The sequence below is a fragment of the Pygoscelis adeliae genome, unplaced genomic scaffold, assembly GCF_000699105.1.
Source record: "Pygoscelis adeliae isolate BGI_AS28 unplaced genomic scaffold, ASM69910v1 Scaffold386, whole genome shotgun sequence".
NCBI lineage: Eukaryota > Metazoa > Chordata > Aves > Sphenisciformes > Spheniscidae > Pygoscelis > Pygoscelis adeliae.
Window position 1 is genome coordinate 39,889 of NW_008824940.1, and position 15,522 is coordinate 55,410.

The 15,522-nt window shown below is 39.3% G+C and overlaps 1 protein-coding gene across 2 annotated transcripts in view; it reads left to right on the plus strand.

Annotated features, from left to right (window-relative positions):
- The first annotated feature begins 333 nt into the window (after positions 1–333).
- Positions 334–15,522, plus strand: part of GLRA2 (glycine receptor, alpha 2) — a 129,524-nt gene continuing 114,335 nt past the window's right edge. The window contains exons 1-2 of one of the 2 annotated variants that reach the window (XM_009325458.1): positions 334–678; positions 2,840–2,973. In XM_009325458.1, coding sequence (XP_009323733.1) covers positions 611–678; positions 2,840–2,973 — 202 coding nt within the window. In that variant the 5' untranslated portion in view covers positions 334–610. The remainder of the gene's footprint in view (positions 679–2,839; positions 2,974–15,522) is intronic. The other variant, XM_009325459.1, reaches the window with a different exon arrangement.

The following is a 15,522-nucleotide window of genomic DNA, read 5'->3' on the forward strand; positions in this document are numbered from 1 at the left end:
TTGATTCTTGGAGGTCCGCGCCCCCAGGTGCTTCTGCTTGGTGCAACGTGCTGCAAACATTTCTCTCCCTCCCTCCCTCCATCCCTCCCTCCCTCCCTCCCCGGCAGCGCCGACGCCTCCCTGCCCAAAGAGGGGAAAAGCAGACCGACCCAGTAGCCCCGCCACCGTTCATAAATACTAATTTTCAAAGCGAAAGGGGAATAAAACATACCGGCAGCAGAACTGCTCTCCGCGCTATTCCCTTTTGCGTGATGCTCCTCGGGTAGTTGGGTTTCCTCTTCTGTTCCTTTCCTTTTTTTCTTTCTTTCTTTTTCTCCCCCCCCCCCCCCCCCCCCAAAAGCGAGGCGGGGGAACGACCAGGTCTGAGGCTTTGTCTCTTTTGTGCTGGCTGCTGGAGATGAGCCTAGGCTTGACCTGACCATGATTCCAAGGACTGGCACTTCTTTTTTACCCCCAGTTTGTAGAGATCCAGACCTTCTCTTCCTGATTGTCAAGAAAATTAAATTATTGCTGAATTTGGGAATCTAGGCAGCACCAGCTTACTTTTTCCCTGCATCTCTCTGGAATCGTTTCTGGGATATTTTCCAAATCATCACAGAAAGCAGGAGGAATGAACCGGCAGCTAGTGAAAATTTTGACAACCTTGTTTGCATTTTTCTTAGAGACAAACCACTTCAGGTACGTGATACGAATCTATGTGATGATTTTTGTCAAAAGGTTGGGGAAATCATAACTATAAACATACCACATCCCATTAACCTAGTTTGTTTGCTATATTTGAGAGTATTTTATGTTCATTCTATATAGGCTATCCCTTTTACACTCAGAGACTCGTTGCTTGGTAACAAACAAAAAATAATAATCTCAAGTTTGGGTGATTTATTTTCCATTTCTCTGATTCAAGGACATGTTTTTTTCACTGAGTATCAATATAGCTACAAACATTTTCTTCAGTTTTTCTTCCGAAATGCAAATTCTCTGCTCCCACCGGAGGTTGTTTAGGAAGTTGCTTTGGTTCCCTCCTCTTCAAGCTTTGGAAACGATTGAGACAGTTTTGTCAGGGATGTAGTTATTTGCAATTTGAGAAGCAGTCCTCTGATTTTGGGAAAACCCTGGATCAGACCAGTATTGTGCTCACTTAAAGTACCAGTATATATGATTGTTGTTCCTAATTTTTTTTTAACATTTCATGAGCTTTTGCTTCAGCTATTGACTTTTTGCAGGACAAAGCAAACAGGTCAGTCTTATTAACCAAAACACGATTTTGGCTGAGATTCATTATTATACTGTACACTGCTATGTGTCTACATATACACATATAAAGTGGTTTTGTATGGGCAATGAGGTATATATACAGTGACAGAATGAAATAGTGTTTGTATTTGCAAGTCTGGGATCACAATGCAACTCATAACTAGTGGGCTCTGAATGAAAACAGAAGTAATTTGTACAGGAACATCCCAAATAAGCACACTGGATTAATTTTCCATTTTTTATTATCTTAACTGAAAGTTTTTAGTATTTTAGTGGGGAATATCATCTACTACGTATTAAAAATTAAAGATATTTTGTAATGGTACCATGTCATTGACAAAAGCAAAAAGAAGCAACCACCCCCTGTAAATGGAACCTGGAAAAATGCGGGGAATTACACCACAAGAATTTACTATCACCTTGCCTTTTAACAATTCTGGTGGTTTTGTAAAGGGATAAAGGATTTGATATTTGCTTCTCATTTCAGATGCTCACAGGTATATTGAATTTGTTTATACTTGTGTATAGATGCACAAAAAAACCCCATGAAACACTCCTGAAACTGAGTGATTCCCTTTGGGCAAATATTTAAACAGAGAGTGGTTAAGAAGACACAGTCATAGAATTACTTTTAATATAGTTCAAGGATTATGTTGAAACATAGATACAATGAAATTGGTTATTTAAGAATCAAGATAATCCTTTATGATGAAATCTGTGCCTCTACACACCAAACACGACCATTTCATTCTAGTTTCTTTTTCCCTAGGGAACAACCATGGGGAACTCCTAAATTCTCTTTCTCTGCAATATTTAATGTGCTTGCAGTGTGTAATATGCTATGTACACAGTGTTTCGCATGCATGATATGGTACCAGAAGTTTGCTCTTAAATCTTGAAAACAGAGGTGTGTTCCAAGAGCTTGCATATAAATACCAGCTGGTGGTAATACTGATAGATTTTATTACTCGATGTTAATTGGCAAAAAACCCCTAAGATCAGATGTGACTGACTCTGGAATCCTTTTTGTCATGTTGGGGAAGAATCCAGACTTTCACTAGCATGATTTAAATCTTTGGTGGGTAGCATCTGTAAAAAACATTTTTTTTTTTTGCATCTATATCCTTCCCAACACTAACAAAACCAATATTTTTCAGTGTTGCTTGGTGAGTGTTGTCAGCTCTTGTTTGAAAGTTTAAGACCACCTTAAACCAGTGTTAACATATAGTTTTAACAGCATACATGTAATTAAAGCAATGATATGAAATAGGATATCAAAGTCCCTGTAAGATTGCTCTACACATTAAGATGAAGAGTAAATTGAATCTTCTAAAGTCTTAAAGCTGTAATAAATTTCTTTTTAAAGCTGAAGTTTTTTCCTGAATAACAAATTGTGTCCATGCATACTACCTTAAGCTCATTTTTATTTCTAGAATGAAGTTTTCAGACGAAAAATAGACTATTTCTATAAAAATATTGTTACATTCACTGAATTGAGACAATTTTATTTAAAGCTATAATTTCTCCATGACTTGAATACAATACAAGCTAAATATTAGCTAATGGTGGCTAATAATTTATTTAGGACGACTTTCTGTAAAGAACATGATTCAAGATCTGGAAAATCCCCCTCACAGACCCTGTCTCCTTCAGATTTTTTGGACAAATTGATGGGAAGGACATCGGGGTATGATGCTAGAATCAGACCAAATTTTAAAGGTAAGTTTTTTTAAGACTTCTGATTAACTAATTGATTATGTTTTGGACAAATTATAGGTTTGAGGGTTTTACCTCTGGGTTCTGATTCTCTTTTCAATAACTTCAGTTTTCCAGTGTGATAGTGCTATGGAGATCAGTTGATCCATGGAGAGGACTAGGAGAACAGTGTAGGTAATAAGGGTCCAGAGCTTAAAAACCCTCTTTTCACATGACAATAATGTTTAGCTGTTAGAGGTTGCTTCTGAAGACCTTACTAATTCCACATAGTAAATAGGATTCCAGGTTCCACACTAAAAGCAATTGAGATTACTTGTTCCTGAAATTTTTAAGCCATGAAGACAATATCTTTAACACTTCCGTGCTGAGCTGTTGTCTTCTTTATAGCAGTGTCTGAAGAAAAGATCTATGCTTTTGTTCAACTTGAAGAAAGTAAAACCTTCTTCCCCAAAGTAGGGAGATAGGACTCAAGGTATGCACACAGCAGATTTTATCCTGTGAATGTTGACTGAATGATAAGAACCAATTTCTCAGGATCGCTACAAAATATAAAAACCATACTCTGTTTGTCACTTCCATGACTCCCTCCTTTTCTTCCAAAATTTGGACTGAGTTGTAGAGCGTCACCACCACCATTCCAGCATAAAGAAGGCTGTGGACTGGAGGCTTCTTTTGCAACCATTACTATTCACAGCAAGTTTTCCTTGCTGTAGTCCTGTAAATCCCTATGGAAGTGAGCACAGAACGTCTTGTGGTTTTGAATGAAAGGAGTTGGGAGAGAAGCTTTCATTGCAAATATTTAACATTTCTGGAGGGCCCTATAACTCTGTCAAAACTGGCTCTTCTATGCCAATTTAAAGCTCAGAATGTGGTTTTACTTTGAAAACTGATAAAATGCTTCCTTCCTTAATAAATCTGATGCCAATGTACATTTGCACTCATATCTATCGCCTTCGGTCACTGAAATGCATGTTTTCCTGTATTGAGCCTTGTTAACAGTGCTGTGAAAGTTGATAATGACTGGAAAACATTTTGCCTTCTTAGCCAGTGAATGAACTGTAGGAAAGAAGAAGCTCACACATCAATGAGAAAAGTGTTTAACTAAGTTTAGATCAAAGATCAGTTTCTTCTCTCTGTACCACATGTGCAAATTACAAGATTGGGAACAATGTGCCTGTTTTGACTGCTTCCTGTGCCTGAGTGAGGAGGAACCTAGTACGGCTTTCAGATACAAAGGTTTGAAAGCTGACAAGTTAAAAAAACTCTAGTCAGGGAATTCTTAAGTTTTAATTTCAGAATAGTTTTCAAGGTGCTTATTGAGTGCCTGGAGTCCACATTAGCTTGTAGTAAGTAATATTACATTAGGCTCTCGCATCCATTTTGTGTGTTAGCATGAGTATCGGCAAAGTTGTAGAGAATGTAAATGAAGGCAGAAACTGCCTGAACTGAGCAAGGTAGCAATCATTAAGAACTTATTCCTGCCCTTTATATGGGAGGGACACCAAAAGAAGACTTCTTGTAGCTCAGATAAAACCAGGAATAGTGGCAGTCCCTGTACATAGGACAACTTAAAGACAGCTCTTTATTGCTCCCCAGTGTCTAAAACCATTTAATGAAAAACACAGGAGAAGACAGATTCACAGCTTTGCTCTCCACACGTTCAAGCGGGTGGAGCAGGTATGGTGTGCATGACGTTTTATGGTGCATGCTGAGCTGTTTAACAGACACTGCTCCCCTCCAAGTCCCATGGTTTGTTTGTGTTCCCAAAGTGAAGCTGCTGCCTGATGACACCTATGAACCCTTAATGGCAAAGTACCTGCCATTTCTTATTTTTGATTTTCATTTTTTTATTGTCACTCTCCAGAGCAGGATGGTACTTTGCAGCAGTTTGAACTGATAAACAGATCTTCAGCATTTTTTCATAACTTCACATCTCTGAGCTCTCCCAGAGCTCTCAGTCTTCTGGTGAGGGGTTTGAAAGGTTTTCTTGTTCCTTGCTATGTTTCTTTGAAGGGTATTTTGTATCTCAGAGTTCAGAACTAGAGAGTTAAGTCATGCAGTTTTGAACTTCACATCACCAGTCAAAACCTTGTCAGCTGATAACCATTTTTATTAGTCAATATGATGCACACCCATGTTCTAGTTGCCCGTCTTGTTAACTTTTTTAAAAAATTGAAAATACTTATTGTTCTATATTGCCTATTTTTTCCTTTTAAAGAATAAGAAGTACAGCTGCAAAGAGGTAAAAATAAATTTATCTTGCATGGAATTAAGTATTATAAAGATATTTTTTGTACTGAGTCTTTATTGTGACCACAATACAAATTGTTTCGGCTTCTAACATTCATTAATCTGTTTGAGATCTTTTTGGGGATATGGGCTATTGTACAATACTGATATCCTAAATCATATAAATGGATGGATATATGAAATATTGAATGATTGCCTAATTTATAACACTTTTTGTATTTTAAGGCAAGAACTTTTAAGCATAAAAGAGGTCTGCAGGAACAATGGTTTAAACTAGGGATCTACTATCTGGCTTTGCATGTAGTCTGGGGTTAATATTTCTTTCCTGTGTTTCACAAGGATGTTGTGGATCAAGGTGGTTGTGCCACTACTCATGCATTTGTCTAGCTTTTTCCGCTTTAGACCAGTTGCATAGGTTTCTCCTAGTCTACCGTAGACATTTTAAAATGTCAGAAAAGTCTGATTTCATGGAAAGGCAACTGAGTAGAACCTATTTATCTTATACCACTGATTATACAATAATTAAATACACTTTTATGACTAGTCTGAATTACTGGAAAACAGCAGCTATTTGACTGATTTGTGGAATAAAGGCTCCACGTTCTAAAGACAGAGGAAAATGCCATTTACTGCAACAAGGTATTTTATCCAGGTAAAGCATTTCATCATTAGTTACTTCAAGTTGCTCTTGTGAATTAGAAAATTCAGGAAGATAGTGGGAGAGCAACAGGTGAATATATAAATTTTTAGACATCAACAACAGGTTTTTGGGTTGTGGGTTTTTTTTTTACAGCAGTACTGTATACTGAAAGATCCTTTCTTTTTTGTATCTTTGTCTTATACAATCATTTGAAAGCAGAGGAGCAGATTTCTGGTTCTTCTTGACACACCAAGTGATCAGATACAAAATGACCAGGCACTGGGAGGGACTGTCCCCTTGATGAACAGCCAGAGAGAAGTGCCAGAGTGACAGCTCTCAAAATTGCCTTTCTTTAATCACTGTCTGTCAGATACTTAATGCATACTTTTTCATCTTACACTTATCTTTTATTGAATTTGAATAGGCTAATAATTTGTATAAGGACACAGAGGGGAATACTTTTAAATGTAAATATGAAGACCGCAATCTAATACTAGTTGAAGTCCTTGAGAGTCTTTCTGTTGACAACAAACATACGCTCGTGGTCCTATGAGTTGACTTGCTGTTTCTTCTTCAGTTATAACATCAGTTGAGCATGGTTTCTGTAAAATAATAAAAAGTGAAACCTGCATGATGTACTTTTTGCCTGATTAATATTAATGTTATATTTTTTAATGGTAAAAACCAACAACAACAAATCAGAGTGATGTCTTTTACTTTCTCCACTGCTCACTTTGCTTTCCTCAACAAAACCAGAAATAGCTGCGTAGGGCACCTCTGTTATAAAACTGGCCAAGAAAGTGCTTTCTCACTGGTAGAAACCAGGGATGGTGAAGTGGTATCTTAGACTAGTGTATATTCAGCTCAGATGCCCTCAAGAGCACTGTGTGCAATGCCATGATACAAGGAATCAATCTACAACTTAATCACAACATGAGACGTGGGGCTAATGGAAAATCAGCTTGAATTTAAAATTTCTTAGCAGGTGTTGACCTTCAGAGATTACTAAATTGTTCCCACTTTTTAACACCTTCATCTTCTAAAACCACTTAAAATCTAAACATAAGCTAGAAATGATCAGATAGAGAAAACTATTTAACTATAGGCACTACTATGTCCTTTATGCCAAATACTTTAAGTAGTAGACCAGCTGTCATGCACTGGGTGGAGAGAAGGGGAGTTTTGTCACCAAGAGCTCCAAAAGCATGTTATCTTTTGGTATGGAAAACATTTACAATGAAGATGATAGTGATTTTCTTTTGTATTGAATTTCATTCTATGTTTTAAGTGCATTCTTTCCCATTAAGTCATTATTTGCTAAAGAATATTCTGATTTTTATGGAGTTACATGGAGGCGTGCAGCAACAGTGCCCATTAATGTGCACCGGATGGTGCAATGCAGTGTAATTAACTTGTTCAAAAGCCGCTGTTTCTGAACTCAGAGAAGTCTTGTTAGAGGGATGCGGTTTGGGGGTGTAGTGACTATAGTTGTAAAAGATTAGTCTGTGATTACAGTGGTGTAATTTCATTTTCATGCTGAGTCAGTGGGTTTATATCTGAATAATAAACACATAGACTAAGTAATTTACTGAAAATTAGCTTGACAACTGTTATAGGAAATGGCTTATGCCATGGCAGCAAGGGTCATTTTTTCCCATATGTTCAAGCCCATTGCTTACTTATTGGGTCCCTGAGTTGGCCAGTAATGAAATGTTTTAAAAAGCATGAATGGAAACCACTGAATGACATTCAAGGGTGAAATTAATGGCATCAGGCTTAATAAATAAAGGCAGCTTCTATGTACATGTTAAGAAGAGGCACTGTCTGCAGAAGTTGACCTTAATCTAGACATGACACTTCACAATAAATACCTGTTGGATAAACAACCTGTAAATACATATAAAAGTTGAAAAGCATACCTAAGAAAGGCTGCGAGGCTGCAGTGATTTGTCCTCCAGCAGCTAACAACCTTCCCAAAGCCAGACTTCAGTTGCTAACAGCTACTGGCCATGAAGTCAGATGCAGTGAGTACCCTGTACTGGGCTATTTTCCACACAGTTTGAGCCTCAAAGAGCCATGGCCAATGGAGACTCAAATCCCATTCAGGCATGACAGCATGTAGTAAGGAAGTGCACGCTACCAGTGCATTCCCATTGTAGGGCATGGGCTGAAGGTTCATTGTAGGAGGAGGGAGGCTATGTGGCCAGTTTTTGGATGTGGCCAGGCCATTGCACTCCCTAAATATAGCTTGCTTGAGGTGTGCAAGTATGCATTATTAGAGTGGTATGCTTCTCGTTTATTTTCTGCCTTGAAACACATCTACAACTTTACGCTGCTTTCAGATGAAGCTGTGTACCCACATCTCACTACACAGTTAGATGCTGCACGAGGATCCTTACCTTGGGTTTGTTTGGTTTTGTTTCATTTTTCTTCAGCTACAAAAATGTAGCTAAGGAAATTACGTTCAACCCCTGCCCTAGGTATGCACGTTTTCATGCAGAAACCTTTTTACCGCAATTACACAAGGATCCTTTAAATTGTGTTTCTTTTAAATTTGCTGGTAAAGACGGCTATGGAACTTGTCCTTCTGCCCATCTTTCTTTGATTTCAGGTTCTTTTCCAGAACATGAGTAGGCTGAGGGAGTTGCATGGACAGTTAAGTTATGTCTAGGCTTCCAGACAAATGGGGCCAGACAGCAAGCTCAAGCAGCTCCCCTGATTATCTACGCTGCTTAGCTGTTTGCTCATTCCCTGTATCTCTTTCTGAGCTTCCTGCAGCCAGCTCCCTCCAAAGCAAGTCAGAAAGGCTGCAAGCTTGCAGCAGTGTAAGCACAAGCCAACCAGTGTTGCGTGGCATCCAAGCGGAGGATCTGTCCCTGGTCTTCTTTTATACTTAGAAGGTTAGCCACAGTGATTCATATCATATTGGTGTGTTGCCTTTATTCAGAACTAGTGATTTAATTAAGAGATATCAATGGATTTGGCAGTTGTCATGGAATGTTGGTCTGCTGCTGCATAAACTGCCAAGGGAATTTATGAAAAACAAATGTCAAAGCAGAGCCAAAGATCTTCGATATCAAAGCAGGAGACACTATTGTTCTGATCGTTTTCTAATTTAATTGTATTGTTTTCATTACATCCAGTGTCATGTTTAGATTTAAATTTTCTATACAGTTGAAGCCAATGCCTTAGGGTCACTCATTAAGCATCTTGTTGGGTTTTGGCTGTCTTAGAAAACATGCAATTTAAATATAGAATATATAAAAACATGTACACTTAATTTACTATAAATATGCACATTTACAAACTGCAAATCTATTACATGCGGTGATATAGCAACTAGGAATATGTATACATAAAGCAGAAATGTGCAGGTTTTTTAGATAGACTCATCACCTTTTTTTTCCCCTCTGGAAATGTGAATATAAATCTCTGATTAAGTCATCAGAAAATGTATGTTTGATGGTTCAGCTTCCAAATACGCATTTCACGATCTTTCACACAAATGAGTGATTTTAACAGCCTGCAGAGAAAAGCCCCCAAAATGATGCAGACGGAGTGGTACAGGGTCTGACACAGCTCTAAGGTAAAGGTTACACAATGTCTGGCATAAATAGTGACCTGCCAATGTCATAAACACCAAATCCATGGTTAAAATTCAAAATTTACAGAAATATAAAGGCTGTGATTCTGGAAAGCATGCAAGATCTGAGCAGTGTAGTTCATGAGAGAGAAGGGCCTTTCACCAAGCATTCAGTTACTTGTAAGGGATAAATCAGAGCAGCCTAGTGGTTTATCTGAACTGTGCCAGCTACCAGCAGTCCTCAGGTATTGCAAGGGCATGAAGACACATTGATTACTCCTTATGCCTCAGCTATATGTCAGCAGCTGGGAAAAGTGGAAGCATAAAGGCTTCATGAGCCAATAAAAGAAGGAAGCTTTTAAAACAGGACTTAGACAGAATATAAGTCCTCAAACAAACAAACAAAACCCCCTGGAAATCCCCCATCCACCTGCTGTGTAAAGCTGGCAGTGCATTACTGTTTTATTTTAAAGCTCCTCAGATTCTCTCAGTTCTGCTCCTGAGTGTGCCCAGAACTGCCCCAGGCTGCCTTGCTTAGCACCCACCTTACTCCTTAGCCAAATCCTCTGATGAGGCACTGCTCCACCTCCAGCTCCCTGTAGGGACCAGGTATCTCAGAGCCTGCCTTACATTCCACAGGAAAGGGATTCCTCTCAGGGTGGATCTGTGGTCACTTAAAAAAACCAAACACCAACACAAAACAGTGTCTGGGTGGCCTGCCTTCCTCTACAGTATATAGGTTTTGGGTCCAGTTTCCCCCCAGCTTAAAACATTCAGTATCTGATCCAAAGGACTATAAATGATTCTGAGTGGCCCATTTTGCAGCAAAGAATTCAAATTTCACTAAGCCAGGGAGAAAATATAAGGGCAACATGGCTTTTCAACCTTGTGATGTAGCTGCTTGTCTGAAAGGGGAGAGCCTTTACTCTTGACCATTTTAATGTGATGCACAGAAGTGACTAGCCAGTGACTTAGGGGCAACTGATATAACTGTTACAGAAAAAGTTGTAAGGACAGGGATTGGAAGCCAGCACTTCTCTCACTCTTCCTGATAATTGCCTGGACCACTAAGATACAATTGTGTGTGAGTGCACTTTCTCTCTCTCCCACAACTTGCTGGGTTCAGTAGGCTATCCACACCTATTAAATATTTTTAAAAGTGATGATAGCTGCACTTTAGGATGAATCCTATCCCCCCCTGAATAGGAGACAGTGAGAGATTTCCCACCCCAGTTCCCAAGATACCCACAGCCTTGTAGCCTAGGACCCTTCAATCTGAGGCAGGCATAGAACATCCTAGAAAGGAATCTTTCTGCATGAAATCTCTTGACATTTTGTTATGGACTGCAAAGCTGGCTGTGTTTTAGAAGGAAAGAAGGAAATTCTTGAATGCTTTTTCAAAGGAAGGTTGTGTGTGTTGACTTGGTGGAAAATGCTCTGAGCTGTGGCTCCTGAGTGAGGTACTTCAACCTTGCTGAGAAGCAGGGTTTCAGGAAGGCCCCCAAAGAGCCTATTGCAAATTATTTGCTCTCTGCAAATGGTGACCCACTGTGCTGAAGCATCATGCTCTGCCCATGGACTGTACGAGGCCCTTAAGGTTCCTCCACAAGGGCCTGGGTGTTACGCTCCAAAGCGTCAGACACTGCAACTGCTTCTATCTGTCATGGGGCTGAGATTTTTTTGGCTATAGCAAACAGCTGGCTCTCCAGGGAAACACAGTAGTGGTATGATGCTCTCCTCTGAAAGCTAATAACCCCTACCTGTGTGTTTCTATGTCTCTAAAGCCCAGGACTGCATGGAAGCAACTGGGCACATCGACTAGATGAATTGTGGGCACGTTCCTTTAAATAATAGTAACTGATAGTCAATTGATACACACGGCATGAACAAACTCATTCTTCCTCCATCCTGGGACCACATCTATGTGTTATCTCCCTCGCCTTTGTACTTGGGGAAATACAGATGAGAAGAGGCTAAGTGCTTTCCTTAAACCAGCATAGTTAGTCAGGGAAAACCTAGGAATAAAATTTACCAGATCGATACTCATTATGTTAGGCTGCCTCTAATGACTACATTCCCAATGCGTGCTCTCTTTATGTCTTCGTCTTAGGCTATAGAACTGTCTTATCAGGACTACTCTTTCTTCTTGTGCTGTTTACTATATTTAATAAAGCATTAGTCCTAAATAATAAATAAAATAACAGTAACACTTTGGCTGGAATGCTGCTATAAACTCTCACACTGCAATTTAAAGCAGTTGTTGAAGAGATGCATGCAGGTTACATGCACGGGACCAAACCAGAAGCATATGTAAAAACTTTGTTTTTACCAGATGTGAAAGTAGCCTATTGCCTATGCATAAACACATGCACATACTCTCCCCCATGCCAAACTAAAATGCAGATGTGGCCACTCCACATAAGGGTTTCAGACTGCAGCAATTTTCCTTTCCAGGCAGTGATATCCCATCAGATGGAGCAGTCTCAGGTGTTAAAAGCCTTTGGTCGGTCTGGTTATAAGAGCCATCTTAAAAATAATTATCTGGGAGGATTTTGCAGCTTTTTGGCTCTATACTCCTGAGAATAATTTTGCAGCTCTTTGACTCCATACCTCTGAGAATTTTGGTTTTGTCACACTTCTGAGGTGTGTTTTGTGTGGAGTAAAGCACACACAATCTGTTAAAAACAGATTTTAACTCTTTTTTTTCCTAATAAAATAAAAACTTTGACTTATCAAAGTTATAAATAATTAGGGACAGATTCAATTCAGGCCAATAAGCTCCTCAGTGTGGATATAGTCTCATTTGGATGACTTTGTAGAATACTCCTACTCAGCATGACTACTGGTGGTAGAAGCCAGAAAAAGACCATAAGCCCTGACCCTGCAACATGCTTTATGTCAGCAGAGCTCTGAGCCTATGTGAAAGCCCTGTGATGCTCCTCTCAGCAAGGTAGTGAGCATCCTGCATCAAAGAGCTGATAATTTCCTTACAACAGGTGGTTTGTTATTGATAAAAAAGTAAGCCAGCAACCCAGTCAGTTTATAAGATGCTTATTTTCTAGGCTGGTGAAGAGTTCTCATTCCCTCTCCCATTATTCCAGCCATGTTATACATAGGAAGAACAGATGACTGAAAAAATTGCTGGTGAAAGACACCCAGGAAGTGCCTTAAGGATGTGTTGGAGTTAAAACACAGATCTTTTTCGGTATTCAGGATGTGAGAGATCACATAAGAGATTCCCAAAAGGAGAGGGGATGTGTGAAGAGGAGGGGATAGGAGACTGAACTAAACATGCAACAGATCAGCTGATGGGAGCATTGAAGCTGAGTCAGGAGGGAGGAATTCATTTCAAAGTAATATTCTGCACAGATTGTATGGAAATGAGTTGAACTATAAGGAGGTAAAAAATGGGAAGTTCCAAATAGCTGAAAGGTTTGAAAATAGAAGGAAAATTTTGTTTTATTAGTGCTAGATGTGGTGAGTATATGGGTCTGTGTGTCTCTGACCAGTTGCAGATTGCGTACCAGCTCCTAACCATTTCTGTTGTCATTTGTCCCTATGCATGAGCCATCTCATTTCTCTACATACCATTGTTCACCTGTGTCCCATGTACCATTTGGTGTATAATTCCCTAGCAGCCATAAATCAATGTCTGATCAGTAATGTTAGTCGCCCAAACTGCTCTTTTTCTTCAAGTCCTGCATATGCCTTCTGACAGTAAAGCAAGGAACATTATGGAGAAATTAAAGGAAAAGCTGGCAGAATTGTGAAATAAAGTGAATGTCCAAGCTCAGAGGAACAAAAAAAAGGAACTAAAATCAATTCTGAGACCTCTCTGTGGCCACAGAGAGAGGTATTGACCAAGCCCTGTATTTGAGACTGTACCTATTGACTCTTGTAACTGAGCTTCCATTAATTTCTGCAGCACAAGATCAAAATCACAGAGAAGGAACAAAATAAGAAATATTTAGAGAGAAAGGAACAAAGTACCTTTTTTTTAAAAAAACAAATGTTTTGAGGTGAGTATGCTGTGCAGAATGAAGCAGTTAATTCTGATTGAAAATAGAATCCTAGACCGGTTGACAACATTTCGATATTATTATTAATATTTTTTTTTCATTAAGTAGATCTTCCCTCCTGCCTTCTCTTCTCAGTGAACATTTTTTACCTTGTGGTTCCATGTGGTCTCTTAGATGAGTTGGCTACATTGACTTTGTAAAACTTTATTAAAAATATTATTACTCAGGAGGAGTTTGACTGACCTTATGCCGGAGTGCAGATTTCATGACTAGAGTTGTAATATCATCTTTTATTTAACCACATTCAGGAGTGTCCCAGGCCTCTGCACACATTATGCAGTTCACATGCCAACCTGCAGCAAAGAGATCTGTCTTCATTAATGCAAAGCAACTGAGCAGTTTCTCAGAATCAGGTGCAAGGAACATATCTGCTACCTGCTCCCAGTCAGGCCGAGAGCCTCTGCCTTTCCATTTGCTCACTTCAGTAAGCACTGTTTTGCGATAAGAAAAGAAGTAGGTGTCATAAGAAAAGCAAACAATTCAATTTCCCCAAATACTACCCATTGCTCTATCGCATTGGAAGAAGGAAGACTTCAGAAAGAGATGTCTTGCAGTGGGGTGCTTGTCATGACTTGGAATGGAAATATTTGAAAGAAGAGTAGAGAGCTCAGAGAAAAAAAAATAGTTTAATGGACATATGAAGAATTGACACATTTATTTGAATATTTTCAAAGTTGACATAAGTACTAAGTAACTTTGCTCTATAGGCTTCTAGTTCCAATGGGAAGTCTCTGGATGTAAGATTCCTGATTCACTGTTTTTTAGATTTATTTCCACAGACTCATTCACACATGGAAGGTTTTAGCTCTGGGACTGGCTGCACTCAGTCACAAGTGTGACTGAGGCTTGTGTAGAAATATCTGAGTTTTAGCTTTCGAGTAATTTGCTCAGAGGTGCTCTGCACCACACCGAGATGATACAGAGCTCAGCACAAGCTATAATGCCTGAGGTTAATGGCCTCCAGTGAATTCCAGCCTGCCATGACTACATCGGTAGCAGCCCTCAAACTACCTACGTGAAAGCCAGCTCCAGTGCATTTATACAATCCGTTGTGACTGCTCTGGCTATATATTCTTTGTAGACTAGCTCAGGTTAGCTGGGTAAATCAGGAGCGTGTCAACTGTTGAAAGGGCTTTTCATTTCTGAGCTCCTGGTTTGTGGAGTGAAATAAAATAGTGCCGGAAAATTGTTCTTGTGCAGTGTCTATTAGATAACCTATGTGGAAATATCCCACTGCACCCCAGAGCTGACAGTAATATATGTTTCTGTTATCAGCCTCAGCAGAAAGAGGCAGGGAAGAATGAACACGTCATATGGACTATCCTGTAATGCCAAATGCAGAACTGAAGAGGTTTTGTAGTGTGAGACTTACGGTCTTCTTCCAGATCTGGGTCTCTGGACAAAGGCATTCACTGAATGTGAAGCATGCCAATCCAACAATTTTCACAAGCACTTTAAGGCACAAAAAAGTACATCTTAGCAGGGATTTTCCTTCTGTGAAACATTGATAGGATTTTACCGACATGACTCCTATTGCATTCAGCAACAGTCCCACAGCTGAAAACTCACATACCACTTCAGAAATTGATTACTCACTGTTTGACCTCAGACTATGTCAATGTATATATATAGATGACTCTAGCTGTACTTACTCCAGAGACATTTTCTTTCTGTGACTCATTCTATAATCACCTGCATCTGACAATCACTGGAGTATTTGTCTTGTGAGGTCACAGTGGTATTTCGCTCAGAAAAGCTTTCGATTTTGGAATGTAACATGCCCTTTTTATATCCAGGACATGTCATAAGGCCGTATTTTTGCTCAGATGTTTTCTCAAGTTAACCAAGTGAAGGGAGGCAGCTTAAATCTTGATGTAAGAGAAGAGTTCTTTTGATGCCATTTTGTTTATTTATATTTGTGTGTGTGCCTGCATGTGCACTTCTGGAAATAGGCAGCTGGAACTAGGGAAAAATTGGACTTTCCTCTATCTGTAATGTTT